This window comes from Pipistrellus kuhlii, unplaced genomic scaffold (genome assembly GCF_014108245.1).
Source record: "Pipistrellus kuhlii isolate mPipKuh1 unplaced genomic scaffold, mPipKuh1.p scaffold_m20_p_2, whole genome shotgun sequence".
Taxonomy (NCBI): domain Eukaryota; kingdom Metazoa; phylum Chordata; class Mammalia; order Chiroptera; family Vespertilionidae; genus Pipistrellus; species Pipistrellus kuhlii.
Genome location: NW_023425515.1, coordinates 178637658 through 178665475, shown reverse-complemented (window position 1 = coordinate 178665475; position 27818 = coordinate 178637658). Strand labels below are relative to the sequence as shown.

Here is a 27818-nt window from a genome sequence, read left to right as displayed (position 1 = left end):
CAAGAGGTCAGCTCAGTGAGTTCTCACAGACTGGACACATCAGGATAACACACACCCAGACCAAGAAATAGCATCCCCGGCTCCTGGGAGCCCCTCCCCACCACAACCTCCCAAGAGTAACCATCAACCTGACCTGTAATGCCATTGATTAAAGTCTGCTTGGTTCTGGAATTTCATATCAATGGAATCATACAGTGTGTATTCGTTTTATACGCTGTAAAAAGACTGGCTTCTTTCTCTCAACCTTTTGCTTGAGAGATTCAGCCATGTTGCACGTACAGTTCTATTGAACTTATTCTCATCGTTGAATAGACGGTTCTGTGCAGATACCACCTTTACTTATCCTATTTACTCTTGTTGGGCGCCTCAGTTGTTTCCAGGGTTCAGCTATTTTAAATTGTGCTGTAAAGGAAAATTCTTGTAGATTTTTTTCGGAGTAGATTTACACATTTCTGATGGCTGTGTCCATCATAGGTAGCTAGATCCAGCTTCCCCAAGTGCTTGCATCAGTGTACACTCGCACAAGCAGTTGTGTGAAAATTCCCGTTGCTCTGCATCCTCACCAACACTTGGAATTGTCTTTTGCCGTTGTATCCTTTTGGCGGGGGGGGGGGGGTGTTGCCTTGGCAACCGCTCATTTTCACACACAGCACTGTGGCTCTCATTGATTGTTGTCCTGGTTTCTGCTTCCCCTGCCCTTGGACCCAGCTTCCCCACAGTGGTTTGTTCAGGTGTTTTTCCAAACAAAGACCATCCTCTTCCTAGGAGAAATTCCTGTGACTGCTGTTAAGATGATACATGTGAACAAGAGCAGACAAAACAAAACAAAACCGTGCCCCAAAGGGTTTATGCTGAAATGCTAACTGTATTATTCTTTGGCTAATGGGACTGTAGGTGCCATTAATTTTCTTCATGCTCCTTTTGATTTTCTACATTGAACGTATTGTTTGTGTAATTAGAAAATTTCAGACAAGAATATATCTCTATCCACAATTCCGCCACTAATGCAGTTGCTTTCATTTCTCTGGCAAATGTTTGTGTTTTCTGAAAGCCACTTAACTGGGTCCAAATAGGACCATTCAAACATTCTTCTCAGCTGAATGCAACCTGCACAGTTATGACAATGCCAGCTACCCCTTTTTGAGTACTCAGGAATGGGGTGAACCATAGGAAATTGCAGTAGGTATGTCGCATCATTTAATTTTGGTGAAAGAGGAGTTATCATCACCCCATTTCACTGATGAGGAAACCGAGGACCCAGAGAGGCTGAGTAATCCGAGCATACCAGTTAGGGGAAATGGTAAGGCTGGATGAGTTCAGGTATCTGGCTATGCAGTCAGCTTCCCCCTGCCCATGCTCTTTCCCTCGCAGTGCCTGGTGGGATTGCAGCCGAGTCCCTGACCTTCACTCCACTGGAGGACATGATCTTCCTCAAGTGGGAGGAGCCGCAGGAACCCAATGGCCTCATCACTCAGTATGAGGTGAGTTTGGACCCCATTATAGTGAGGGCCCCTGGTGGAAGGCGGCATCCAGCTTGGAGAGGGAAGTGCAGGGTGGGGGGATGAAAGTAATCATTGAGGTTCCTTCAGCTGTGATCAGAGCTTGTGGGTTACAGAGACAAGGGACCGGAAGACAGGAGAGGAGAAGGTGCCCAGAGGCCTGGGCGAAGGGGCAGGCACAGTCCCACTGAGCCTCTCCCTTGGCCCAGCCTTATCCCGAGCTCACCTGAACCAGGAAGGGTGCGAGGCTGTGGGGCCAGTGATGCCCTTCCCTATTCCTGTGCCTGCCCACCTGCCCACCTGCCCACCTGCCCATCCTGCCCCAGATCAGCTACCAGAGCATCGAGTCGTCAGACCCGGTGGTGAACGTGCCAGGCCCACGACGTACCATCTCCAAACTCCGCAATGAAACCTACCACGTCTTCTCCAACCTGCACCCGGGCACCACCTACCTCTTCTCCGTGCGAGCCCGCACCGGCAAAGGCTTCGGTCAGGCGGCGCTGACCGAGATCACCACCAACATCTCAGGTCAGCTCCGGCCCGTGGCCTGGCCCCTTTGGAGGGGACTCAGAATTCTGGGGTTCCGTGGGCCCCGAGGGGTGCGGGGGACCTCCTGGAGGTGGTTAGAGTGGGCTCCTGCTGAGAGAAATGAACCATTTAGGGTAGGGGTGTCGAACTCAATCAGAGAAGGGGCCAAAATCTAAAATCCAGCCTAAATCGCGGGCCGAATGGTTTACTGAACAGTCATAAACTGTCATTGTGATGGAAACGCAGCGGAGTGCAGTGATGACAGCGCGGTGCGGGCCACATTGCAAGGCCTGGCGGGACGGATTTGGCCCGAGGGCCTTGTGTTTGACACATGTGATTTAGGGTTTGAGGTCAGGGAGAATGAAGTCAGAGGGCTTAGGAGACAGTGGTTAGTGGAATCAGAGGGCTGAGGTCAGGGGTCAAGGAAGCTCAAGTGAGAGAGAACCAGGAGCCCAAGGCTGAGGGGGAAGAGATCTAAGGACAGGGGTCCAGGAAGGTGGTGCTTACGTTCCTGTCCCCTTCCCCAGCTCCCAGCTTTGACTATGCCGACATGCCGTCGCCCCTGGGGGAGTCTGAGAACACCATCACCGTGCTGCTGAGGCCTGCCCAGGGCCGCGGTGCGCCCATCAGGTGGGAGAGCCTGGACGGAGGGGTGGGAGGTCAGGGCCGGAGGGAGGAGGCCCCTGCTCTGGCCCAGAGCCCCCACACAGGCCAGCTCACCCTGGGCCTCCTCAATCTCCCACTCCTAGTTCAGTGCGTCTGGAAGAGGATGTTCTGTGGTCACGGGCAGGCAGAATGCCTGTTGCCACGCCCCTCTGAGGCCATGGGAGTCTGGCGGTCATTGTCATGAGCTCTCTGGACAGTGTCCAGCCTGGAGAGGTGACTGTCCAGGCTTCTCCAGAAGGCCTCCCCTCAGACACCTTGGAGCAGTGAACTCTGGGGCCTTCTTTCTTCTCGGCTTATTTCCTGGAGGGTTCTTCCCAGGGAGACGCAGGGATGGGCTTTCTAGGAGGCTGGGCAGCCAGCTGGATAGCGCCATCTCTCTGGAGTGGCTTCTCCATTTCCTTCCCCCAGAAGAGGCTGGGCTGCTGGTGCCATGGTGGCTGCCTTTGCTGGGGAGAAGGCGTGTGAGAGAAAGACATGTGTATATGCGATGCATGGTGTGGATGTGAGAGAGTGTGTGTAGGTGAGAGGTTGAGGGTTTTGTGGGGTTATGTGCACATACTCACTGCCAGCCAGACACCATGCTAGGGACTTTACTTGCACGGACATACACTGAGTGGCCAGATTATTGTGATCTCTGAACGCATAATAATCTGGCCACTCAGTGTATAGCCTATATAATAAAAGGCTAATATGCAAATTGTCCCCTTGACCAGGAGTTCAACCAGCAGGCAGGCTGGCCAACCACCCTTGTCTCCTCCCCCTGGCAGGCTGGCTGGACCCCACCCATGCACAAATTCATGCACAGGGTCTCTCTCTCTCTCTCTCTCTCTCTCTCTCTCTCTCTTTCTCTTTCTCTTTCTTTCTCTGAGTGGCCAGATTATTAAGTGTTCAGAGATCATAATAATCTGGCCACTCCGTGTCTATGTATATCCTCATGGCATTCTGTGAAGGAGTACTAGTATCTTATATTACACCTTAGGAGACAGGCTCAGAGCCTAAAGGACTTGCCCCCAAAGCCACACAGCTGGTGAGAGAGCGAGCTGGGGTTCTACCCCAGGACTGTCTGCAAAGCCGGTACCTTTCCTTGAAGTCACAGCGCCTCCCCACCCCTCTGGTCCATCTCCTCCTTCCACAAAGGTCCATGCACGTGGACAGGGTGACAGCGTGTCTTCGGGCAGGGGTGGGGCATGGCGAGCCCTGTCAAGAAGGCAGTGAGTTGCTCAGGTACCCGTGACACCCCTCACTCTTCCACTCTACCCTCCGCTCTTTTCTCCTGCTTTGCCTCCCCCATATTGGCCACGGCAAAGCCTGTCAGAGGTTGATTCCCAGACCTTCGGGGGAGACCCAGAGAAACGTCAGGGCATCTGAGGGGCATTTTGCACTTTACAGGAGTCTCAGAGGAATTGGGAAACCTCCTATTTTCCTTGTCCTTGGAGGGCTCCTGGGAGCTGCCTGCTCAGCATCCCTCTGGGAGCTGATGAAGAGGCTGGGCAGAGGGGGGGATGGTGGTGGAGAAGGGAGAGGTACGATGGCTGTGCAACATTGGGTATGTCCCTTCACCTCTCTACGCTCCCTTTCCTTATCTGCATAATTGGGATCATGCCAGGTCAAGCTGTACTTTTTCATGGCTAACGCCGATTATCATCGTCTCCTGGTGGGACTCAGGGCGAGGCGAGGCCTGAATTCAGCCTGGCGATGGGGGTCGAGAGGGGCCTGGGCTGGTATTTGCAACGCGCTAGCGACAGGGAGTGACCCTGTGTGGCCCAAATCCCAGGATGTTGGGGTGATTCCCCCCACAACTTGGAGGCTCAGAAGAAACAGCTGGAGAGCAAGGCAAAGGCGTTTCTCCTCCCCGGGGCGCAGGCTGTCAGGACGGGGTGTCACATGCCAAGACGTGATCAAGGCTGTGACTGGAAATATTTAAATTTGTCAGCATTCATTTAGTTGCTCTGGGCTTTGTTCCACAGCGGATGTGGAGGAGCTCACAGCAAAAGGCCATTCAGTGAAGCGATATAAACAAAAAGAAACACACAAGCCGGAACCAGGAGACACAAGTCAGAGGGAATACAGACCAGGGAGCATTACCAGCCATTAGGACCGTGAGGCGTCAGGCTCAGAGCTATAAATGCCGGGCGGCCTCTGGTGGGGAGGGTATTTGGGACGTAGGGTTAGTGTGTCCTTGCTTGCTTGCTCAGGGACAGTCTCCCCAACAGGAACTCACTTCCAGGAAGATTAGCTCCCCAAGTGCCTAGCCCAGGGCCCATTGTCTGAGCTCAGTGAACATTTCCTGAATGAATGAATGCATCTCTAGTTTCAGAGGCTCAGAAGGGAGCTCATGGTGATGCCTGTGGAGGCTGAGGCCATGGTTCCGGTTTCCCCCGATCTGTGGCAGGCTCTGGAAGACTCTTTGAGGACTCTGGCTGGGGCTTTCGGGCTTGGCTTACCTGAGCAGAGCCCACGTTCAGCCTTCATCACAGTAATGACAGCTGACAGGCGTTGGGCTGCTTGCTAGACTTGCCTCCTTCCTCACATCTTCCTCATGGAACAGGCCTGTGATAACTCCCATTCTACAGAGGATGACATTGAAGCGGGGGTGGGGGTTTAAACAATTTGCCCAGCCGAAACCGGTTTGGCTCAGTGGCTAGAGAGTCAGTCTGCAGACTGAAAGGTCCCAGGTTTGATTCCGGTCAAGGGCATGTACCTTGGTTGCGGGCACATCCCCAGTAGGGGCTATGCAGGAGGCAGCAGATCGATGATTCTCTCTTATCGATGTTTTTAACTCTCTGTCCCTCTCTGTAAAAAAAAAAAAAAAATCAAGAATATATATTTTTTAAAAATGATTTGCCTGGGTAGCAAGAGGCAGAGCCGAGATTAGCTCCAAGCTGGGCCTGACCCCAAAGCCAATGCCATTGGGCCACAGATGGCTCTCTCCCCCCCGACCTAGCCCCATCACCTTGCTCTCCCCTCTCCCTCCAGCGTGTACCAGGTGATCGTGCAGGAGGAGCGGCCGCGGAGGCTGCGGCGGGAGCCGGGCGGCCAGGACTGCTTCCCGGTGCCGCTGACCTTCGACGCGGCGCTGGCCCGCGGCCTGGTGCACTACTTCGGGGCCGAGCTGGCGGCCAGCAGCCTGCCCGAGGCCATGCCCTTCACCGTGGGCGACAACCAGACCTACCGCGGCTTCTGGAACCCGCCGCTGGAGCCCAGGAAGGCTTACCTCATCTACTTCCAGGCAGCGAGCCACCTGAAGGGGGTGAGGGCAGTCCGGGTCCGGGTGGGGTCGTTGGGGGGCAGACTGGGAACACCTAAGAGCAGGTGGCCACCGAGGCCGGAGACCCCTCCGGGCCCCGCCCCTTCTCCTGATCCCCGCCCCTCTATTGGCCCCTGCCCTCCTCTGAGCCCCGCCCTCTCCCAAACCCCTCCTCCCGGTGCCCGCCCTCCTCATAAGCCCGCCCTTCCTCGAGCCCCGCCCACCCTTCTGACCCCAGGCTCTGCAACTCCAGCACTACCTTCTTCAGAGCCTTTCCCTCACACCATACTCCTTTAAAAAAAAATATATATATTTTATTGATTTTTTTACAGAGCGGAAGAGAAAGGGATAGAGAGAAACATCGATGAGAGAGAAACATCGATCAGCTGCCTCTCGCACACCCCCTACCAGGGATGTAGCCGCAACTATGACAGGAATCGAACCTGGGACCTTTCAGTCCGCAGGCCGACGCTCTATCCACTGAGCCAAACCGGTTTTGGCACCATACTCCTTTTTTTCTAAGCCCCAGACTGGTTCCTGTCCCCTCCCTGAGCCCTGGTCTTCAATCTGGGCGCCTCTCTCCCCAGAGGGGTCCTTCTCGGGTTCCTGCTTTCACCAGACCTTGAGGCCTAGAACCCGCCTCCTCTTTGAAGCCCTGCTCTTCTCCAGGCCCCTCCCTCCCTGACCTCTCCTTCCCAGGCCTAGCCCTTCCAACCAGATCCCTGGACCTAGGCCCCCGCCCAATTCTGGAGGCTCCGCCCCCTTTCTTTCCCTGTGCCCAGTGCCTTCCTTAAGGCATCGCCCCATGTGCAGGCCTCTTCCCTCCTAGTTCCCGCAGGCCCTCCTGCCCGATGGGGGTCTTTAGTTACAGTCCACACCAGACAAGCCCTGACCAGGCCCAGGACACGTGTCCGAGGCTTCTTCCTGGGGAGGGTCAGGCCTGGGCTTCCGAAGTGCTGAGACCCCCATCTGTGCCTCCAGGAGACCCGGCTGAACTGCATCCGCATCGCCAGGAAAGGTGAGTCCTCCTGCTGGCGGGTTCCTCACTTGCTGGCCTTTGGGTGCTGGACCCTGAGCACCAGGGCTGTGGGAGCAAAGGGGGGTGGTTCGGCCTGCCTCTCTGGGGTCAGGAAACATTTTCCTTCTTGGCCCAAGGGCAGCAGAGATAACCCCCTCCCTCCCCTCTCTCCTCATGGTCACAGAAGGGGCCTTGGTAAGGGCTTGGGACAGGCCTGAGGATGGGCACCTATTATGGTTGGGCCATGGGAGTGATGGGTGCTGGGCACTAGCTGTGCCAGGGCAAATAAGAACTCCTTTTCCTGTGGTGGGGACAGGGTGGGCCCTCCTGTGTAGGGACTGTCTCTGCTCCCAAACCGGAAGTGTGGTTGATTCCCCATCCTGAGATGCCCTAATCACACTGTAGGTACATAATTATCTCCTCCCATCACCTCCCAGGAGGGCCAGAAGGTGGGTCTGAGGGTCCCAGGCATCCTCCAACCCCCATTCCCTGAAGGATGGGGGGACTGGAGAAGGCAGAGAGGAGATGGGAGCTATTCCTGATAGGGGAGCAGTGCGGGTAAAGCCTCTGACACGGGGATGCAGAAGGTGTGAGGGGCGGTGAGGAGACCCATGGAGGAGAGGCACTTGTCTCTGTGCATGTGTGTGTGTGCAGCCCGGTGCATTCCTTGTGGCTCAGACCAAGGGGTAGGTGGTCCCTGTGTCCCCTCTGATCCTTTTGTCCTGCTTTGCTCTCCCCAGCTGCCTGCAAGGAAAGCAAGCGCCCCCTGGAGGTGTCCCAGAGGTCAGAGGAGATGGGGCTCATCTTGGGCATCTGTGCTGGGGGACTTGCCGTCCTCATCCTCCTCTTGGGGGCCATCATCATCATCATCCGCAAGGGGTGAGTGAGGCTGCGCCCTGGCCCACCCGTGGCTCCTTCCCCTCTGAGGCCTGGAGGGCACAGAGGAGGCATGGCTGGAGACTGGTAGGGCTGGAGCTGGCAGGGCAGCCGCCTGGCGGGTGTGTGGAGGGCTGCCAGCCTAGGCATCAGGCCTGTGGATGGACCATGCCAGGTGGTGGGAAGTCAGAGACTCTGCAAACGGAGCTGCCCCTAAGCAGCTTGGCTGGAGCCTGGGTCTGGCTGGTGCCAGGTGCCACTCTCCAGGAAAGCAGTGCCTGCTGCCAAGGAGCTGCGCTGGAAGCGGGCACCGTCCCCCTGTGCCTGCCGGGCTGTTCAAGTGCGGAAAGTGTGGGGATGACATGATTTTGAATCCCCAGCCCCCTGCAGACCTTCTGCCGACTTGTCTGCCCTGACTACAGGGTCGTGGTATTGACCTTGAGCAGTGGGGGTGGTGCTCATTCCCCTTCAGTCCAAGGACCCCGAGCCTCACTCTCCTTGGGCTCAGCTTGCCTTGGACCCTGCTATATTGCTCCCCAAGGAATCTGCTTGGGCCTGTGACTCAGAGAAGATCTCCCCATGGCCCCTACCCTTCTACAGGCCTCCGAGGTGCAGCCTCTTATTTGTGAGGGCTGTGTGTCCGGTGCGCTTGGCAGGGAGCAGCATGAATCCCAGCACATCTTAGAATTCAGAACTTAGAAACATGGAGTTTGAGAGTTTCACCACCCAGGATTTAGGGTTCTGAGAATCTCAGGATTTAGAATTGCAGAGGCTCGGAGCCTAGAAAGTGAGATGCCGGGCAGTTCAAGGACATCCAGTCGAGTGGGTCTTAAATCTTTTTAAAACAACAGAACCTGTTTTCAGAACATCAAATAAACCTCCCCTGGGAGCCCAGTCCGAGGAGCCGCTGAAGCCGAGTCTCTCTCTGGAGCCAGATGGGGGCTTCTGAGACTGCTCCCCTCCTCCCTCAGCCCCCACCGGGCAGCCCCAGGACACTGTTATGCATGCGTCTTAATTGAGAAATAGAGGTGCTCAGGCCCAGAGGGGTCATGAACCTGCCCAAGGTCATCCGGGGAACCAGAGGCAGAGCCCACTCCACCGGCTCTCCACCGGGACTCTGGCTCCTGCAGCCCTAGCTGCTGCCAGGCTGGGCACACATGGGTGAGTTGGCGCCGGGTCTCTGGGCTGCCAGAAGCCGATAAGCGGGATCCAGGGAGATGAGGGGGAATTGGCCAGGGTCCCCTTGCCTGAGGCCCAGGCACCAGCCTAGAGAGATTCTTCCAGAGAGTCTGGGGTAGGACATGCCAGCAGTGGGGTGTTGGCGTTAGGGTCTGGGGTGGCCTGGGCAGGGCATTAGGCCTGGTTTTCCGGGGCCTGCTATCCACATAGCTTCGAGATACAAAACATTTTTAAAGCATCATTTGTTTAGTAGTTACTGTGTGCCAGGAGCATCTCAAATATCACGTTAGTTATTGAGTACCTACTGTGTGCCAGGCCCGCTCTGGTTCCGGATGCATTAGAGAACATTTCCTTCTTGGATCCAGACTTATGAAGAGGGTCTCACTCCCTTTTCATGATGAGGAGATTGTAACTGAGTGACCCGCCCATGTCACTTGACTGATACGCGGCAGGGTCTGATTTGAACACAGGCCCGACTACAAAGCCTGAGCCCCAGCTCATGGGCAGGGATGTGAAGGTCTCACCACACTGGCACAGTCCATGCAGTAAGTGGCAAGTCTCTATGCTTCTCCCCAGCAGGGGGCTTGGGAGTTCACTCTGGGGGGCTGGGGAGTGGGACAGATGGAGAGAGGGGTGTAAAGGAGGGGTCAGATATTAGGGGGTTGCATGTGGTATTTGAAGCCCTAAAACATCTACCTTCAAGGAGGGAGGATGGGCAAAGTGGGGATGTCACTGGGTCCAGGAGACAGTGAGCCAGAGATGCTGCCAGGCCTCACTAGGAAACCCTCAGTTTGTGCAGCTGCCACCCCATAAGCCCTTAAGGCAACCCCAGAAGCTGCCAGGATCCTCCTTTCCTCTAAAAGCCATTCAGTCCCATTCTATAGCATGTCATTACCCCACCCCCCAACACCCCTCCCCCAATTCTACCTGGCCTTCAGGGTGCACTGTGCTCCTCAGGGGTCCTCCAGTCTGTACTGTGGGGTGTCAAGTGTCAGAGCAATTTTGTCAGGGATGGGGGTATTCAGATCAACTTGGGGTACAAATGCCACGGACAGATTAGGAGGTTGCTGTGGGAGGGCAGTTACTCAGTTATTGCCCTGTGTGTACTCTTGTTGGAAGAAGGAGGTCATTGGGGGCAGGGGATTATGGGGGACAGTCAGGACCAGCTGGGAAGAAGTGTCAGATGCTCCAGCCTGTCCTGCCTGTGTGGACAGTGAGACTGGCGGAATCTGCCCCGGGACTCCAGTGCCTACCCCAGACCCCAGACCCCAGACCCCAGACCCCAGACCCCAGAGCTCAGGCTGCGTCAGATCCCCTTGCTCTGCCTCTAGAGCCGCTCCCCCTTCCCTTTGCAGCACTTTCCTTGCACATTTTCATTTATTTACTTGCATTGTTTTACTCCATGTTCATCTTCCCCGCCGATGGAGCGCTCTGTGAGGTCAGAGAAAGTTCTGGCAGGTGGGCTGTGCATCCCCAGGGAAGAGCCAAGGACGTGCTTCCTGATGCCTAAATCTCACAACAGCCCCAGGGGTGGAAGGTGGGGTGGGGGGATTATAGCCATGACTTGTTTAGAGGAGGAATGGTAGCTCCTGGAGGTGGAAATGCTGTAGTTTCCCTTATTTATTGATTTCTCATTCAATGAGTTATTTATCGAGGGGTTGTAATGTGCTGGACACTGTTCTGGGCCGCGGGGATCCAGCTGTGGGCAGGATCCTCCTCTGCTTTGCAGTTCGTGGGGAGCCTTGCATTAAATTAGAAGAAGCACACATGGATAATTACAATAATGAGGAAATTGTAATTGTGAAACGAACGGGGTGCCTGGGTTGGGTAAGGTGACCAGACGTCCCGCTTTTGGCGGGACAGTCCCAGTTTTTAACCTTAGGGTTGGGGGCACAGAGAGGGATTGTGGGGGAGTGGTCAGGGAAGGCCCTTTCAAAGGAATGACCTTTTAGGAAGACCAGAAGAATGCTATTCTACCAACCCCTTCTTCAGGGCCTCTGTCACCAGCCACAGGGCCACGGACCCTCCCCCTCTGTTGCTAGGATGGATGACACATGCCCGGTGACCTGGAGCCAAGCTCCTGCCCTCGCTGGCCCTCAGGCTCCCACCCTCCTCTCTCCTTCCCTTCCCCTCTTCTGCAGGATTTCCTTGTGAAAGGGTTTCTGCTGATGGGGTGATGTGGAGGCAGGTGAATGGAGGCCCTTGGATATGGGCTCAGGGGAGAGCTAGCTCTGGGGCCAGGGTCCTGACCGCGCTCCGGACTCCACTAGAGACCCCCAGAGAGTCTTGGGAAGTCCATGGCTGTCTGAGACTGAGCTTCCTCAGCTGTGAATCAGACCTGCTCTGCCTCCTCTCTGTGCTCTGTGGTCATGTCAGGGCTCTTGGCCCAAGCTGTACTTGGGGTGCCTGTGAAGGGTGGCCTCGTTCCTTTAACGGACCCCACACCCAGGGCAGCCTGAGTGGGTGAAGGGGCCCCCAGGGTTTGCCCATGACCCCTCTCCACCTGCCCCAGCCACCTTCCCCCCTGAGTCACAGGTGTATGCAAAGGACTGTCATCACCTCAGGGCAGGGAGCCTGCAGGTGTGAGGGGGATTAGGACTGAGGGTGGGGGCTGTCAGCAGAAGTGAGTATAGTTACCTTGAGTGTGTGAGTGGGGGATGTCATGTGTGTGCGTGTACACATATGTGTGTGTATTTGTGAAAGTGTGTCTGTGTCTATATCTCAGTCGTGTGTTTAAATATGTGTGTCTGTGCATATGAGTCCACGCCTGCATTTGTGAGTGCATGTATGTCTGTGGGTTTCTATGTGTGTACAGTGAGTGTGTATCCACCTGAGTGTGTAGGCCTCTGTGTGAGTGTGCACGTATGCACATCTCTCTCTGTGTACGCATGTGTGAGTGACCGAGAGCACTGCTTCCCCCAGGCGCTTCCCCCAGCCCTTCACACCTGAGTAGCAGGCCCAGGGAAGGGACTTGGGTTTTGGTCCTAAATAATTGAGCCTGGCCAGCCCCCTCCACAGTCCGGAAAGCACCCAGCTCCTCCCTGCTGGCTGGGCGCTGCCCTGTGGAAGGACCCTGGGCCCAACTGTGCTTTTCTCTTTGCACGCTGCCAGGAGAGACCACTATGCCTACTCCTACTACCCGTAAGTAGCTCCACTGGCCTGGGCCCTGGCCCCACCGTGGGGTCCCCTGCCCCATCCCCTTCAGCTGGGGCTTGGGCTCCCACACCCTTTTCCACGGCCACCTCTGCCGCTGAGCTTCCCTCCTCTGTCTGACTCTCTTCTCTGTGTTGACCTCCTCACGTGGAGGTCACATGCACTGGCTTTGTAGTCAGAGTCTCAGGTTCAGACCTGGCTCTGCTGGCTCACCTGGCTAGTCACTTATGCCCCCTGAGCCTCTGTGACCTTTCACCCTGAGGCAGCCCCTTGTGTCTGTGAGCCATTCCTGCTGCTCACACCCCGTCTGTGTCAGGAAGGTCCTCACCCAGGCCGCCCTGGGTCCACAGCATGTGTGCCTGTGGGGGGCAGGCCTGTGCCACACTGGCAGCTCTCCACACGGTGCAGAGGGCACTCAGGTCACCAGGAGCCCCTTCTTTGCCGGGTGGCCAGATGCCCAGAGCCTGCGGGTGGGGAGTAGGAGGGCTGGCCCACAGAGTCGTCTCTGGTCCAGGCTGAGCAGGCCGTGCCTACCTCAGTCACAGCAGCATTGGTCCCCAGCGTGTACACAGAGCCATCTTCTTAGCACAGGACGGGCGCCTGGCAGAAGAGGCATCCAGAGGTCCTTGTGTCCTCCCTCTGCCCTGGGAGCTCTTGAACCAGGACAGGCTGATTGGAATTTGTCCTGCTGGGATGACCCTTCATTGGCCTCTTCATCTCCACAGTAACCAGTGTCCCCGAGCCTTCATTACCTGAAATCCATTCTTAATTCTGCCCCACATCCTGTGTGCTGTAGGGCAGAGCAGGTGAATGGTTCTCTTGTCTTGAGCCTCCCCTGTGATTGGGCCTCCACCCTTCTTCTCACGTGGGTCCCAGGTCCTTTCCCCATTGCCTGTTGCTGGGCCCCTTGTTCATGGAGTTGTGCCCCCTGCCTCCCCCCCGCCCACCCCCACTCTCCTCCGACTTCCCTGAGACCCAGACTGCCTTCTCATCTGGCTGGAGGCCTGGACAGGGTGGGCCACTTGCCCAGGGCCCTCTCCAGAAGCTCTGCCCTCCGGGAGGGACGGGGCCTCTTGCCTTTCTCCTGTGCTGCTTCTGGCAGTTGGATGGACTGGTGGGTAGTGGTGGGAACATGGACCCTATGTGGGTCTCTTTATAAGTCTCGATGGCCGGTGGTGTGCCCATCCCGGAAGTTCGGGGGTAAGAAGCAGCCTGGTTGGAGTCCATCCTGGGCCCAGGGGAGGACTCCTGAACTCGGGCTGAGCACTAATCAGATCCTCTGCCAGGAAGGAGGGGTATGGTCCATCCCCTCACACGAGAGAAAGGAGCTCCCAGGGCAGGTGGAAGGTGGGTAGAGAAGGGCATGCTGGGCTGGAGTGGGAACCGCCATCTTCCTAGTTTGGGGTGGGGTGACTGTCTGCTGCATCACCCACATGAGCCCAGAGTGAGTTTTTCTCCCATTTCCTAGGTCTTGGGGCCAGGTTCCCAGGGCTGCTCTGTCCCTTGCGCTCAGCAAAGCTCCCCAGGAGAGGGTCCCTGCTCGGTCCCTTTTTGGGGGGAGGCAGCAGCTCTCTGGTTCTGTTGAGTGAAGGATGGAGGCAGAGTCCCCTCAGCATCCAGAGATGCTTCTAGAATGGCCTCTGGCTTCAAGGTCTGTGAGTGCTGGGCTCCTCGTCCTCTTCTGGGCACAGTCCTGTCCTGCTCAGCACCCATGGCTCCCGTCAACCTCGCTCTGCAGGAAGCCGGTGAACATGACCAAGGCCACCGTCAACTACCGCCAGGAGAAGACGCACATGATGGGCGCCGTGGACCGGAGCTTCACGGACCAGAGCACCCTGCAGGAGGACGAGCGGCTGGGCCTCTCCTTTATGGACGCCCACGGCTACAGCCCCCGGGGTGAGTGCCCGTTCCCGGCCCTTCCTGTGGCTCTGGGGCTCCTCACGTCAGACAACTTCTGTAATACCCCCCACCAGACTTGAAGCATTTATTGTGCTCCTGCTGTGTACCCGCACTGGCCCTGGAAATGCAGAGAAGGCACAGGTGTGACCTTTGCACTGGAAGAGCTTTAGGAAAAATGGTCTTTTTTTTTAAAATAAAATATATTTTATTGACTTTTTACAGAGAGGAAGGGAGAGGGATAGAGAGTTAGAAACATCGATGAGTGAGAATCATCGACCAGCTGCCTCCTGCACACTCCCCACTGGGGATGTGTTCGCAACCAATGTACATGCCCCTGACCGGAATCGAACCTGGGACCTTCCAGTCCGCAGACCGACGCTCTATCCACTGAGCCAAACTGGTTTCGGTGGGAAAATGGTCTTATACACAGACTCATAGAGGAGGAATGTGAGGTCATGGGTTAATCGTGGGACGTGCCTCAGGGACTCAGGAGTGAGTGAGTGAGTGAAGCTGTGTGACCAGAGAGGACCAGAGCAGGCTCCTGGTGTCATGGAGCACCTGCCGTGTGAGCAGCTGGAGACCAGTGGCGAAGAGGGATTACTCTGAAGTCAGACAGACCTGGGTTTGCATCTCAGATCCCAGAAGCTGTGTGATCTTGGGCAACTTGCTTAACCTCTCTGGGTGTCTGCTTCCCCATATGCTCTGCTGGTAGGGCTGTAAAGGAGATGATGTGTTTACATCATTAGTGCTGCACCTGGCATGCAAGTAGACTGTCTTAGGGGCTTGTCATAACTCACTTCATCGCACACCTCTTTATTCTGTTCAGTGCTGATCTGTACAAAAGGAAATATGTGAAAATATGTGATGTTTATGAAGATCCTAAAGTCATAACAGTACGACAAACACCAGTGAACACCACTGGTGAATTAGAATATCAGATAGGTGCCCCTCCCCCATCCCATACCTCCCTCTTCCATGTAACTATTCCCTTGAAATTTGTGTTTACAGCTTTCTTGCCATTTGGGGGGTAGTTTTATCTCATGTGCAAGCATCCCCAAGCAGAGCATGGTAGAATTATGCTTGTTTTGGAGCTTCGTAAAAATACATTCTATTTTTCAACTTCACATCATGTTTCTAACATTGACCCAGATGGAAGTTTCGCTATCGTTCATTTATTTTCTCTGATGTGTAGTTTTCTATTGTTTGAGTCTACTGCAATTTATTTCTCTATTCTGCCATCCGTGGACATTTGCTTTGTTCCCAGTTTCCTGTTATTACAAACGAGGCTGCTGTGAGCACTCGGAGATGAATCTGCAGATGCACCTGCACGGGAGATGCTGGAACTGCTGGGTTATGGAGTGTGTGCTCGTTCCACTCGATAAGACAGCGCCAAATTGTTTTCCAAAGTGGCTCTGCCTGTGTTCGCTCCCGGCAGCAGCAGTGCATGAGAGTTTGCTTTGCTTTTACATCAAGATCAACATTTGCCAGCCTTCTTCACTTTTGCCAAACTGGCTCTTATAACATGGTGATTCTCTATAGGCTTAATTTGCATTTCTCTGATTACTAATGAGGTTGAAGATATTTTCACATCATTACTGGCCATTCAGGTTCCTTATGCCATGAAATGCCTGTTCATGTCTTTTACCTAATTTGCTGTCACTTTCTTAGTGGTTTTTAAAAGTTCTTTATATATTTGGGATGATAATCATTTGTGACTTATGAATTGCAAATATCTTCTCTAAATCTGTGACTCATCTTTGCAGGTTATTTATAGTATCTTGGGATGAATAGCTTTTTATTTCAGTTTAGTCAAGTTCATCCATCTTTTTAGAGTTCTACTTTTTGGAGATCTTAAAGATTTCTTCCTTATGTAGGGTCATGACATTTTTTTTTTTTTTTTTTTTTTTTTTTTTACTATTTCTATAACTTTTTTTCATTGTTGTTAATCCTCACTTAAATATATTTTCCCATTGATTTTTAGAGAGAGTGGAAGGGATGGGGAGAGACAGAGAGATAGGAACATCGATGTGAGAGAGAGATGGATTGGATGCCTCCTGCCCATGCCCCAGAGATCCGGGGATTGAGCTTGCAGTGGAGCCATGTGCCCTTGACCAGAATTGAACCCGAGACCCTTTGGTCCATGGGCTGACACTCCATCCACTGAGCCAAACTGACCAAGGCTAAAACATTTAATAATTTGCATTTCACATTTAAAGCTTTATCTATTTGTGATTGATTTTTGTGTGCAATATGGATTTTTTTTTTAATTGGTGAGAACCAACTGTTGCAGCATCAGGTATTATAGTTCATACTTTCACTACTGATTTGCAATGTCACCCTTATCATATATCACGTTTCCATATATATGTGGATTGTTTTTTGGCTCCCTATTCTCTTCCATTGGCCAATTTGGTGATTCCTGTGCCAATACCACATTTTCTAACTTCTGTAGTTATATATCTTGATATCTGAAACATCAAGCCCTCCTGACTTTGTTCTTCAGCAGGAATGTCTTGGCTATATTTGTGCTCGTTCTGTCTTATAAATTTTATAATTATCTTTTCAAGTTCTTTGGAAAACTTTGTTAGATGAATTTATATGGAATCTATAGATAAATGTGTGGGGAAACTGACATGACATTCTTTTCATTTATGAATATGATATACTAGAGGCCTGGTGCACAAAATTCATACACTCAGGGGGTCTCTCAGGCCAGATTTCAGAGAGGATGCAGGCCAGTCTGAGGGACCCCACCAGTGCACGATTGGGGCCTGGGAGGGAGGCAGGAGGTTGGCCAGCTGGGGAGGGACCCAGGAGGGCTCCAGAGTGTGACCAGCCCATCTTGCTCAGTCCTGATCCACCAGACCCCGGCAGCAAGCTAACCTACCGGTTGAAGCATCTGTCCCTTGGTGGTCAGTGCAGGTCATAGAGACTGGTCTACAGGTCAACTGTCTGTCCCCGGGTAGTCAATGCATGTCATAGTGACTGGTTTACAGGTCAGCTGTCTGCCCCCTGGGGTTGGTGCACATCATAGTGAGTGGTTGAGTGGCCTTAGCATATTTATTTTGATTGGTTGAATGGCCAACCAGACGACTGGACACTTAGCATATTAGGCTTTTATTATATAGGATATCACCCTATTTATTTAGGTCCTGAATGTCTTTCAATATTATCTCCATAAAATCTTATACATTTTTGTTAGGTATACCCCCAGACCCCGTATATTTTTTATATTTTAAATGATACATTTTTTGTGTGCATGTGTAGTAAAACACACATAACATTGAATTTACCATCTTAGCCATTTTTAAGTATACAGTGCAGTGTATTAAATTCATTCACAGTATTGTGCAATATCCCATGATCCATCTTCATAGCTCTCTTCACTTATAGACTGAAATTCTGTGCTCCTTCAATAATAACTCCTCCTTCTCCTCTCTTCTCAGCCCCTAGCAGCCACCATTCTACCCTCTTTCTATGATTTTGACTATTCTATTATCTCATATAAGTGTTTGTGTTTTTGTGACTGGCTTCTTTCACTTAGCATAATGTCCTCAAGGTTTCTCCATCATGTAGCATCTTTCAAAATCCACCCCCCTTTTTAAAGGCTGAATAATATTCTATTGTATATAGAAATCACATTTTAAAAATCCATTTTTCAGTCAGTAGACACTTGGGTTGCCTCCATATTTGAACTATTGTGAATAATACTGTTATGAACATTGATATCTGTGAGACCTTGCTTTCAGTTTGTGTGTGTGTGTGTGTGTGTGTGTGTGTGTGTGTGTGTGTGTTTGTTTAAATCTATACCCAGAAGTGGAATTGCTGGATCATAAAGTAATTCTATGTTTAAATTTTTTTTTGAGAAACCGCCATATTTTCCACGCGGCTGTACCATTTTATATTCCCACTAACAGTGTACAAGGGTTCTAGTTTCTCCACATTCTCACCAGCACTTGTATTTTCTCCTTTTTTTTTTTTTTTTTTTTTTTTTTTTTTTAAAGATAAATACCATCTAAGGAGAGTGTGTAGGATTGCACACTTTTGATTTGCATGTCCCTAATGTCGGATGTTGCGCATGTGCCGTTTGTACGTCTTCTTTGGAGAAATGACTGTTCAAGCCCTTTGCCCATTTTGAATCAGGTTTTGTTGTTGTTGTTGAGTTTTAGACATTCTCTCTCTATAGTCTGGATATTAATTCCTTCCCAGATATCTGATTTGCATATGTTTTCTCCCATTCTGTGGGCTGCCTTTTTATTTTGTGAATAGTATCTTTTGATGCACAAACATTTTAAATTCTCATGAAGTGCAATTTGCCTTTTTTTTTTCTTTTTCTTTTGTTGCCTGTGCTTTTTGGTGTCACAGCCAAGAAATCATTACCACCCTATATTTTCTTTTAAGAGTTTTATAATAAAGTTTTAGGTCTTACATTTAGTTCTTTGATCCATTTTGACTGAAGTTTTGTATATGGTGTTAGATAAGGATCCAACTTCATTCTTATGTTTGTGGTTACCCAGTTTTCCCGGTACAAACGGTATACTTTTAAAATATTGCATGTCTGATTGTTGCTTGTATAGATAATGTAGTTGATTTCTGTATATAAATAGGGCTTATATGCATATTTTTTGATAAAATTTTTCATTAATTCTAAGATTTTTCTGAGTACAATCATAAGAACTGTAAATATTGACAGTTCTATTTGTTCTTTATTTCTCACCCCTTTCCCCCTTGTCTTTCTGAATGGCATTTAACTCTCGTACTGTGTTAAATGGAAGTAGTAATAGTTGGAATTCTTGTCACATTTTCCTGATTTTAAAAGGAGTGCTTTTAACATTAAACACCGAGAATGACGCTGACCATAGGTTTTGGTAGAAATGTTGTGTCAGATTAACAAAGTTCCTTCAGTTTTAGTTTGCTAGGACATTTTATTTTAAATGGGCATTAAACCTAACCAAATCCTTTTTCTGCCTTATTGTCATATTTTTTCCCCTTACATTGTTAATGAGGCAAGTGACATTTAGTTTTTCTAGCGTTAAGGTAACCTTCGAGTCTTGAGATAAGTTCAACCTGGCTATGCTGCATTAGATTCTGTATGTATTGTTGGACTCAGTATCATTATAATGCATTCAGGATTTTAAAGCTGTATTCCCGAATGGGATTACACTACCTTTGTTTGGTTTCTGATATCAAAATTCTGTTAGTCTTATAAAATGCATTGAAGTTTCTTTTCTTTTTTCCTTTTCATGGAAGAACGGAATAACGGTCTCCTTGAAAGTCTGATGGAATTCATCTGTAAAACAATCTCTTTCTGTTCTTTTCTCTATGAAAAATACAAACTTTTAATTCAACATAGTTAAAGGAGTAATGTATTATTGAAGCTCTCTATTTCTTTTTCGAGCCACTTTTAGTAAGTTAAATTTTTTCTGGCAATTTGTCCATTTTATTCAGGTTTTCAGATTCATTGACATGTAGTTCTTCATCATGTTCTCTTAGTGGTCTCCCTCCTTACATTTCCACCGCAGTGCGTGGTAGCTGTTATCAACCCTTCGTGTTACAAACAAGGAAACAGAAGCTCAAAGAGACACAGTCACTCGTCCAGGCCAAAGAGCCAGGAAGTGGCTTAGCCAGGATTTAAGTGCAGGTCTCTCTGAGTTGCAAATTGCTGTTTCTACTGTATCATGCTAGGCCTTGAGCAATGGGTATGATTCAGCCAGGCAGAGAGGGGAAAGAAAGGGTGTTTGTGGATGAGAAACAGCATGTGCAAATGCCCAGGGGCGGGCATATGATCTTTATGGAAAACACAAGAGGTGTGATCGGGCTGAAAACTCCAGTGGGTATTGGGGAGAGTGGAAGGGTAGGGTAATAGGGTGCCCATCTTGCTGCTGTGTCCTGCTGAGAGCCACAGAGGTAGGAAACCCGGGCTCTGCTCCCTGGAAACTCATTGATGGGCTGGGGAGACAGGATCGAGCCAGGGAAGTCAGCACCAGGCTAGTCGCCAGGTGGGTGGTGGGGACTATGGGTGCTGCCAGGGTTTTGGGAAGATGCACCTTTGGGCAGGGGTGGCCAGGTTTTCGGTTGAGATGGGTAAGATTGGACTGATGGTGGGATGCAGGACCTGGGTGAAGAGGTGACAGCAGGGGAACTCAGTGAGTTTTCTGGAGACCGGAGTTGAGTCTCAGTGCCTTCTCTGTTTCTCCCGGCCCCACACTCTCTTCCCTCTGCTTTCTTCTTTTCTCTCCCACACGGTATAGGCCAGATTTTTATTTATTTATTTATTTATTTATTTATTTTTTTTGGGGGGGGGTTTAGAACAGAAAGCCATGTTGATTTGGATGCAACCTTAGTATGCACATTTTAAAATCGGGATTTAACGTTCTGAGCAAATAGTGGCAGGCTGGCTGTGAATTTTTTTTTTAAATTTCTTTATTGATTAAGGTATCACATATTTGTCCTCATCCCCCCATTTTGTCCTGGCTGTGAATGTTCCCAGAGTATTGGGATGTGTCCCTGTGGTCTCTGAAATCCGCCTGTGAAACCCCTCAGAGCCTCTGGGCCCTGGCCATCCGCACTCCTCCTCCATGCTCCTTGTGAGGCTGCGTCAGGCTGCCAGACTTTCAGGGTCTCTGGGATGAGCTGCTGGATTCCCCATCACCTCCGTTACCCCTTTCTCTACCTGGAGGGCCCTCCATAGAGCTGTGGGCATGGTTTTCACAAAGAGCACTAGGAACCACTCCCCTCTCCTTCTCCCCCCCACCCCCCGCCCCCCCGCACCCCCCACCCGCCCCATCTTGGAGTTCTTCGAGCCAGCAGAAACCCTGTGTTTGGAAAGCTTTGCATTGTGTGTCTGCTGTAGCGCAGTTTAGAATTGTCAGGTCCTGGACGGAGATGCCGCAGTGGAGAGGGACTAAGACAGGAAGACCTCCTCTTGTCCGCCAGCTGCTGCGGCTCCCGGAGACTCAAGGGTCCCTCCCTTTTCTGGAAACGACTCCTGTGTCAATGGCTGCCACCAGCAGGTGCTCACTGTGTGCCCGGCACGGGGCCGTGTGCTTTGTGCACATTCTCTTATTTAATATTTACACCCTCAGGCTGGAGAGGAGCAGGGTTCTGTTTTTCATTTGACACATGAAAATGACCATTTAGAGAGAGAGTAAGCAACATCCCCAAGGTCAGCTGCAGAGCTGGGGTTCCATCTGGGGCCTGACTCCAGAGCCTGTCTCTTAATCGCCACATTACGCTGTGTTTCCTGAAACAAACAAAAAAGCTCTCACCATGCTATTTCTGCCATCTCTTGGAGATTTAAATGCACACTACCATGTTGGAAGCCCTAACAGGTCTTACAGGAAAAAAACCCTGCTTATTATTCAATATTTAAAAATATATTTCATCAATTTTTTTTTCATAGAGGAAAGGAGAGTGATAGAGAGTTAGAAATATCGACCAGCTGCCTCCTGCACATCCCCTATTGGGGATGTGCCCACAACCAAGGTACATGCCCTTGACTGGAATCGAACCTGGGACCCTTCAGTCTGAAGGCTGACCCTCTATCCACTGAGCCAGTCTGGTTAGGGCCTGCTTATTATTTTTAAACCAGAATTTCAAAGATTTCCTAAAAACATAGAACCCGTCTTTGTCCTCCTCCTCCTCCTTCTCTTGGAATACCTCCTTCTCTTGGAATACCTTCTAATGGAATAAATACCACTTAGTCATGTGACATGACTAGTATTTTCCGGAACATACTTTGGCAACTGCTGCGTTAGGCAAGTCTCTCATCTTTGGACTCTAGTTTCCTCATCTGTAAAATTAAGGGTTTGGGGCATCTGGCCGCGAAGGCTTTACTGACACTCGACGTGCCCTCCAGCTGTAAGCAACTATCGATAGAAATCTGGACGAAAGATGTGAAGTAATTATTTTCAGACATTGAATGACAGCCGCTCAGGACTTTGATTCGTGAGAGAAGAGACCCGTGTCTTGGAATGGCCTTTCTGCTGGGAGCCCCTAAAGCCAGTCTTCAAACCCAGCACAGGAAGGGGGGCCCCAGCAGGGCCCGGCGGTCTTTGGGTTTGAAGGGACAGGGCCTAGTGTTTGGGAAAGTCGAGATGTGCAGGGTGTGTCTGGTGGCCATTCATTCATTCTATCAGTGAGTCCTGAGTAGGACTTAGACGAGTAAGGTGACCAGACGTCCCGCTTTTGGTGGGACAAATTGGTAAAAATCGGGACTATCCCACCAAAAGCGGGACATCTGGTCACCTTAACTTAGAGGCCAGGCACCATGTGGCTGAGGTCTGAAGGAGGAGTGTGAGTTTGCTGGGCAAAGACAGGAGGGGAAGGGTGGCGGAGGCAGAGGGGACAGCATGTGTGAAGGCAGAGTGAGGGGTGGGGGCTGGCACGTAGGCCCCACTGAGAGTTCCTCACTCTCCCCTGCCGGCTCAGACCTGGGCAGAGAGCAGCTGTGAGAAATTCGGGGCGCTGCCCTAGAGTCCCCCACCCCTTACCCAGGCCAGGAGGGGAAGGAGTGTTAAGTAAGTGTGCGGGAGTGTCTGAAGGTGGGAGGACTGAGTGGGCTGTTCTCTCAATCCCAGGACCTGCTCTCAGGGGCCAGGTGGGACATCCTTGGAGGGACTCACTGGAGGAGCCAGCGAGTAGGCTGGTCAGGGGGGAGGGTACCATTTTATTGGGGTGCACGGTGAACCTCTCCTCCTGCTCCCTGATTGGCTGAGGCTGCTGCACAGACTGACAATGGAAATGCTGGCACAGGGAAAACGTCTCTATTCAGGTGCCTTGCGTTAATCTGCAGAGGGGGTGGCCTCAGCCGCTAATTTTGGGATTTGCTTATCTTTGAGTTTTGGGATTTGCTTGCCTTTGAATGGGGGTAATTGCTGGGAGTTGCCAGTGTTCCACATTTGTCCCCTGGAAGAGGGAGGGATGAGGAGGCTGTCACAGGCTCTGCTGAGTGCTGTCCCCTTCGGGGAGCCTGGAGAAGCCACAGAGCTCTGGTCCTGGGAGGGAGCGGAGGGATGCAGTGAGGGGACCACAGGATCGCAGCAGACAGGGCTGGGCCGGAAGGGCCCTCCAAGGTCACGTGACCTGACCTGCTCATTTTACAGATGGGAAACCCCAGATGCAATAGGGAAGGCACTTGCCCAGGGTCACCTGGGAGGGCCCAGCTAGGCCGCTGGCTCCAGTGAGCCACCCAGCCTTCCTCCACGTTGCCCATGCTCCTCCTCCTTCCCTGGCTCCTCTATCCATCCGGGGCTCCCCAGGCTGGGCCTGTGTGTGTGAGGAACCCCTTTCCCTTTCTCCAACTGCAGGGGACCAGCGTGGCAATGGCGTCACTGAGGCCAGCAGCCTTCTGGGGGGCTCCCCGAGGCGTCCGTGCGGCCGGAAGGGCTCCCCGTATCACACGGGGCAGCTGCACCCTGCGGTGCGTGTGGCCGACCTCCTGCAGCACATCAACCAGATGAAGACGGCCGAGGGCTATGGCTTCAAGCAGGAGTACGAGGTGCAGGGCCCCAGGCCAGCCAGGGCCCCTCACCAGGGCCTCGCCTGCTTCCTCCCTGTGCACCCCGCCCTTGCCGAACCTCAGCCCCCTCCCAAGGGATTCTCTCTCAGTCCCCAACTTCATTTAATGTCATTTACTTGACCCTGATCCTAATTTCAGAATTAATCTGATTTCTCACTTGTATCCTAACCCTGACTGGAGATCTGACCTTAAGTCTTATCTTCATTTCCATCTGGATTCTGATCGAGCCCCTCATCCTAATCCTAACATTAACCTGACCACCAACCCTGACCCTGGCCTCAAACCTACCCCCTCTCCCTCCCCATCTGCCTTGGACCCTGACTGTCATCCTGAGCTCCATTTAACTCTAATTTGAATCCCATCCTCCTAGACTCTGACACCACCCTTATCCTAATCTTAATTTGACCCTCACGTTGACCTCATTTCCCAACTCACACCTGGATTTAACCTAAATTTGATTCTAATCTTCAAATGTCTCTGAATTCTCCCCCCCCCCCCCTCCCCTTTTCTCACTCTCTCCTCTCCCACCACTGCTTGGTCTGGAACCAAGCTGATAAAGGGATTTGCAGCGACTTTATCTTAGGCTCCAAGTTTAACCACGAACCTGGCCCTTATCTCGGTCGGATAGAGTTCTTAGGAGTGGAGGGTTTCTCTCCCCACTGACTTCCACTTTCCCTTCCGGCAGAGCTTCTTTGAAGGCTGGGATGCCACAAAGAAGAAAGACAAGGTCAAGGGCAGCCGGCAGGAGCCCTTGCCTGCCTGTGAGTCCTGGGGAGGGGCCTGGGGTCTGGGGCGGTGGGTGGAGGGGGTCGGGAGGGGAGGACAGCCAGAGCGAGCCTTGTATTGGGTGTCTACCATGTGCCCAGCCGGGTGCTCAGCATCACACCCATTATCTCACTCATCCTTCTCAATAACTCTGACAAGGGGGACATATTATAACCCCGCTTTACAGGTAAGAAAACCGAGGCTTGGGAAGTTAAGGTCCTTGCCCAAGGCCAACAAAGCTAACCCTTGTCTGGGTAGCACAGGATCTCTGGCCCCCATGGTGCGGTAGCCCAGACGCTAACCACTGGCCTGCCCTGCCCCTTGTGGCCTACAGAGCCTATTGGTCCGTTTCCTGGCCGCCCTGCCTGTGCCCCACAGGTGGCTTCCAGGAAGCCTTTCCCCTCAGCCTTTCCCCGGCTCCCAGGTCAGCCCCCGCCCACCCCCGGCTCCCAGGTCAGCCCCCGCCCACCCCCGGCTCCCAGGTCAGCCCCCGCCCACCCCCGGCCCCGCTCTGTGCTTCCAGATGACCGGCACCGTGTGAAGCTCCACCCGATGCTGGGAGACCCCGATGCCGACTACATTAACGCCAACTATATAGACGTGAGTGCCTCTCCCCAGCCACCTCTGCCGACCGCGCCCTGCCTGCTCCGGGCTCCCCGTCCCCACAGGGCACGACCTGTCAGGGGCTGTGTGGGGATGCAGATGGCTGGGTTCTGAGGGCCCCGTCTCCTACATCAGTGCCCGGGAGCTCCGCAGCGGGGACAGAGCAGGTGCAGGCATCAGGATGGCTTCCTGCACCTGGGGCTCGGCCTGAGAGCGGACGGGTCGGAGACGCAGAGTAGAGGGAAGAGGGCAGACCGCGAGGCCCAGCTGTGAGGAAGGATCCGCTCTCCGCGGCGAGGGGCCAAGAGGCTTGGAGCTGGGGTTGCCATGAGACCCAGTGAGGCTGCAGGGAGGCAGGGGCTGGAGTGGGAAGGCCTCCAATGACAGGCGAAGGAACTGGGGCTTCCCCCAGGGGCACCAGGGAGCTGTTAAGGGTTTTGACGGTGATCAGAGTGGAACTTCAGGATAATAATCTGTGTTTACTCAGCACGTACAGGATGCCAAGCGCTGTGCTAAGCACTTTACACCAAATATGTAACTTTACATAATCCCTGCTGCCACCCTGGGCGTAGTCAGCAGGAGCGGAATCCGGGGCCCAGGGAGGTGAGGCTCCTCCTCCCGGGTCACACAGCCAGTGCCTCGGCCGAGAAGGGACTCAGATCTCAGTCTGTGTCTCCAAAGCCTTGGCCGCAGACCGGGAGGCCCTCCTGCCTTCACTATGGCAGCTGGGTCTGGCTGGATGGGAGGGAGGGGCCAGAGACAGGGCTGGGGGTGGGTGTGAAGAAGGGGTGGTGAGTCTGCTCCCACATGGAGGATGCCGCCAGGTTTGGGGGAGCATCACTGATTCATTTGGCAGATATAATCTGAGCACCTACCATGTACCAGGCTTTGTGCCGGGCACCAGGGATTGGCGGTGAACAAGACAGACACGGGGCCTGCTTTCCTGAAGCATGTACATCCTAGCTGGGGAGACACAAAACTATAGACACAAGTTAAATGTCAGGTCAGCGGGGAAAGCAAAGGCCGGAAAATGGAAGGCCTTTCCCAGGCCCGCTCAGCAGGTTAGCGGCAGGGCCACGGTCAGCCCCGGGAGGCTGCCTGGAGGAGGAGGGCTTGCGCTGGCTTTGGAGAGGGAAGGGCGCCCCAGGGAGGGAGAGGGGAGGGAAGGGCGCCCCAGGGAGGGAGGGGCGTGAGCGAAGGCCTGAGGTGTGAAGGAGGAGGGAGGGGTGCATCGGGGAAGTGGGGTCGTTGGTGATTCTGGGGATGACCTTCTTCTCCCTGTTCTTCACCCCCTCCTGGGGGCCGGGCACGCTAAGCTCTATTTCCCAGAATGCCTTGCCTTCTCCCCCACCTCCCATCCTCTCTCCTGGCTGGGACATGGGCGGGGCCTGGCTTCTCAGACTGAAGCACCTTTGATGACTGAGGCCTCTCCTTGGTCTCCTCAACGTCCCAGTTTGGCTTCTTCTTGGGCCCCTGCCACTACCCTCCCTGTCCCGCAAACTCCCCTCCCCCCTGCTCTGCTTCCCCTGCTCGCATCGCCCATTCTGGCCACTTCTGTGCTCCGTCCACCTCCATCTGCCTCTGGCCTAACATCTGTCTCTTTTGCTTTGTACTGTTCCCTCACTGGAATCATTAAGATTCGGATAAACCGTGAAGTAAGTATATCTCCCCCTCCCCGCTTCCTCTTCCTCCTGTCTGTCCGACCAGCTGTATCTCAGATTCTCTCTCGGTCTCTGTCCTCTTTCCTGTCACTTGTGTGCCCCACGCCAACCGTCCATTTCAGCAGCCCGGCGGGGGGCCGCCAGGGCTGCTGATGTCACACCGTCCCTGTTGTAAGCAGCCCCTGCCACCCTCACTGCCCTGCGGTGGGCAGCAGGGCTGGGTGCTCCCCGGGCCCGTTAGGCACCAGCTGCCGCCTTCTGTCATCTTTGTCCTCCAGCCCGTTCTGTGCTCCACGTCCTCTCACTAGCCACACCTTGGGGGGCTCTGGGAAGGATGGGCAGGGGGCACTGCCTGGGTGCCCTGTCTCTGCTGCTTGTGGGTCAGGATCGTTTTTCAAGGAAGGAAGGACAGCCACGGCCAGTCCCCTTAAAACTTGTTTCCCTGGTGTTCCCTTAGTGATGAGTTTGCTTGAACTCAACCCCAACCACTTTGCCCTCAGTTTAGCCCTAATTTGAATGTTTTATTTTGGGGGAGCAGTTTGGCTATTCTATTTTTAAGAAACTGTGTCATCTTTGGGTCTTTTAGGACCATAAAAGACCCCAAATTCATCTAGCGGTCCTCTGATTGGATTTATAGATATATAATGTTCATAATACTGGATGCTTGATGGGATTGTTTGCTATTTTGTGTATACCTTTTCTATTTTTTTTAAAAGTATTTTTATTGATTTCAGGGAGTAAGGGAGAGGAATAGAGAGATAGAAACATCAATGATGAGGGAGAATCATTGATTGGCTGCCTCCTGTCCATCCCCCCACTGGGGGTGGTGGTAGAGATCGAGCCTGCAACCCTGACTTGTGTCCTTGGCTGGAATCAAACCTGGGACCCTTTAGTCCACAGGCTGACACTCTAGCCACTGAACCAAATCACCCAGGGCCACCTTTTCTATTTTAATTTCCTCATTTCTTTAAAAAATATTCTTCTTGCTTTTGCAAAGACATGGTTCATTATCATACAACACGGACACGCCTAATGTAAAGTGAAAGTCTCCTGCAGTCGCATCAGCTGGAGGTGCCCGGTGGCTGCAGAGGTGCTCCCAGATACCCCCTTATTTCGGGCGTGCTCATTCTCCGAGCTCCCCGAATTTAAACGGGGTGTTAGACCCACGAAATGCAGTGGCTGCACTTGGCCCTTGCGCCTCCAC

General features: G+C 52.6%; 1 protein-coding gene across 7 annotated transcripts in view; it reads left to right on the top strand.

Moving 5' to 3' along the window:
- Positions 1-27818, top strand: part of PTPRU (protein tyrosine phosphatase receptor type U) — a 77531-nt gene that overhangs the window by 35457 nt on the left and 14256 nt on the right. For 2 of the 7 annotated variants that reach the window (XM_036448008.2, XM_036448014.2), the window contains exons 9-20: positions 1372-1481; positions 1826-2027; positions 2555-2657; positions 5670-5943; positions 6922-6958; positions 7699-7837; positions 12125-12154; positions 13905-14062; positions 23374-23564; positions 24271-24346; positions 24874-24950; positions 26591-26608. In XM_036448008.2, the coding sequence (XP_036303901.1) occupies positions 1372-1481; positions 1826-2027; positions 2555-2657; positions 5670-5943; positions 6922-6958; positions 7699-7837; positions 12125-12154; positions 13905-14062; positions 23374-23564; positions 24271-24346; positions 24874-24950; positions 26591-26608 (1415 nt within the window). The remainder of the gene's footprint in view (positions 1-1371; positions 1482-1825; positions 2028-2554; positions 2658-5669; positions 5944-6921; positions 6959-7698; positions 7838-12124; positions 12155-13904; positions 14063-23373; positions 23565-24270; positions 24347-24873; positions 24951-26590; positions 26609-27818) is intronic. The other 5 variants (XM_036448012.2, XM_045584942.1, XM_036448013.2 and 2 more) reach the window with 3 other exon arrangements.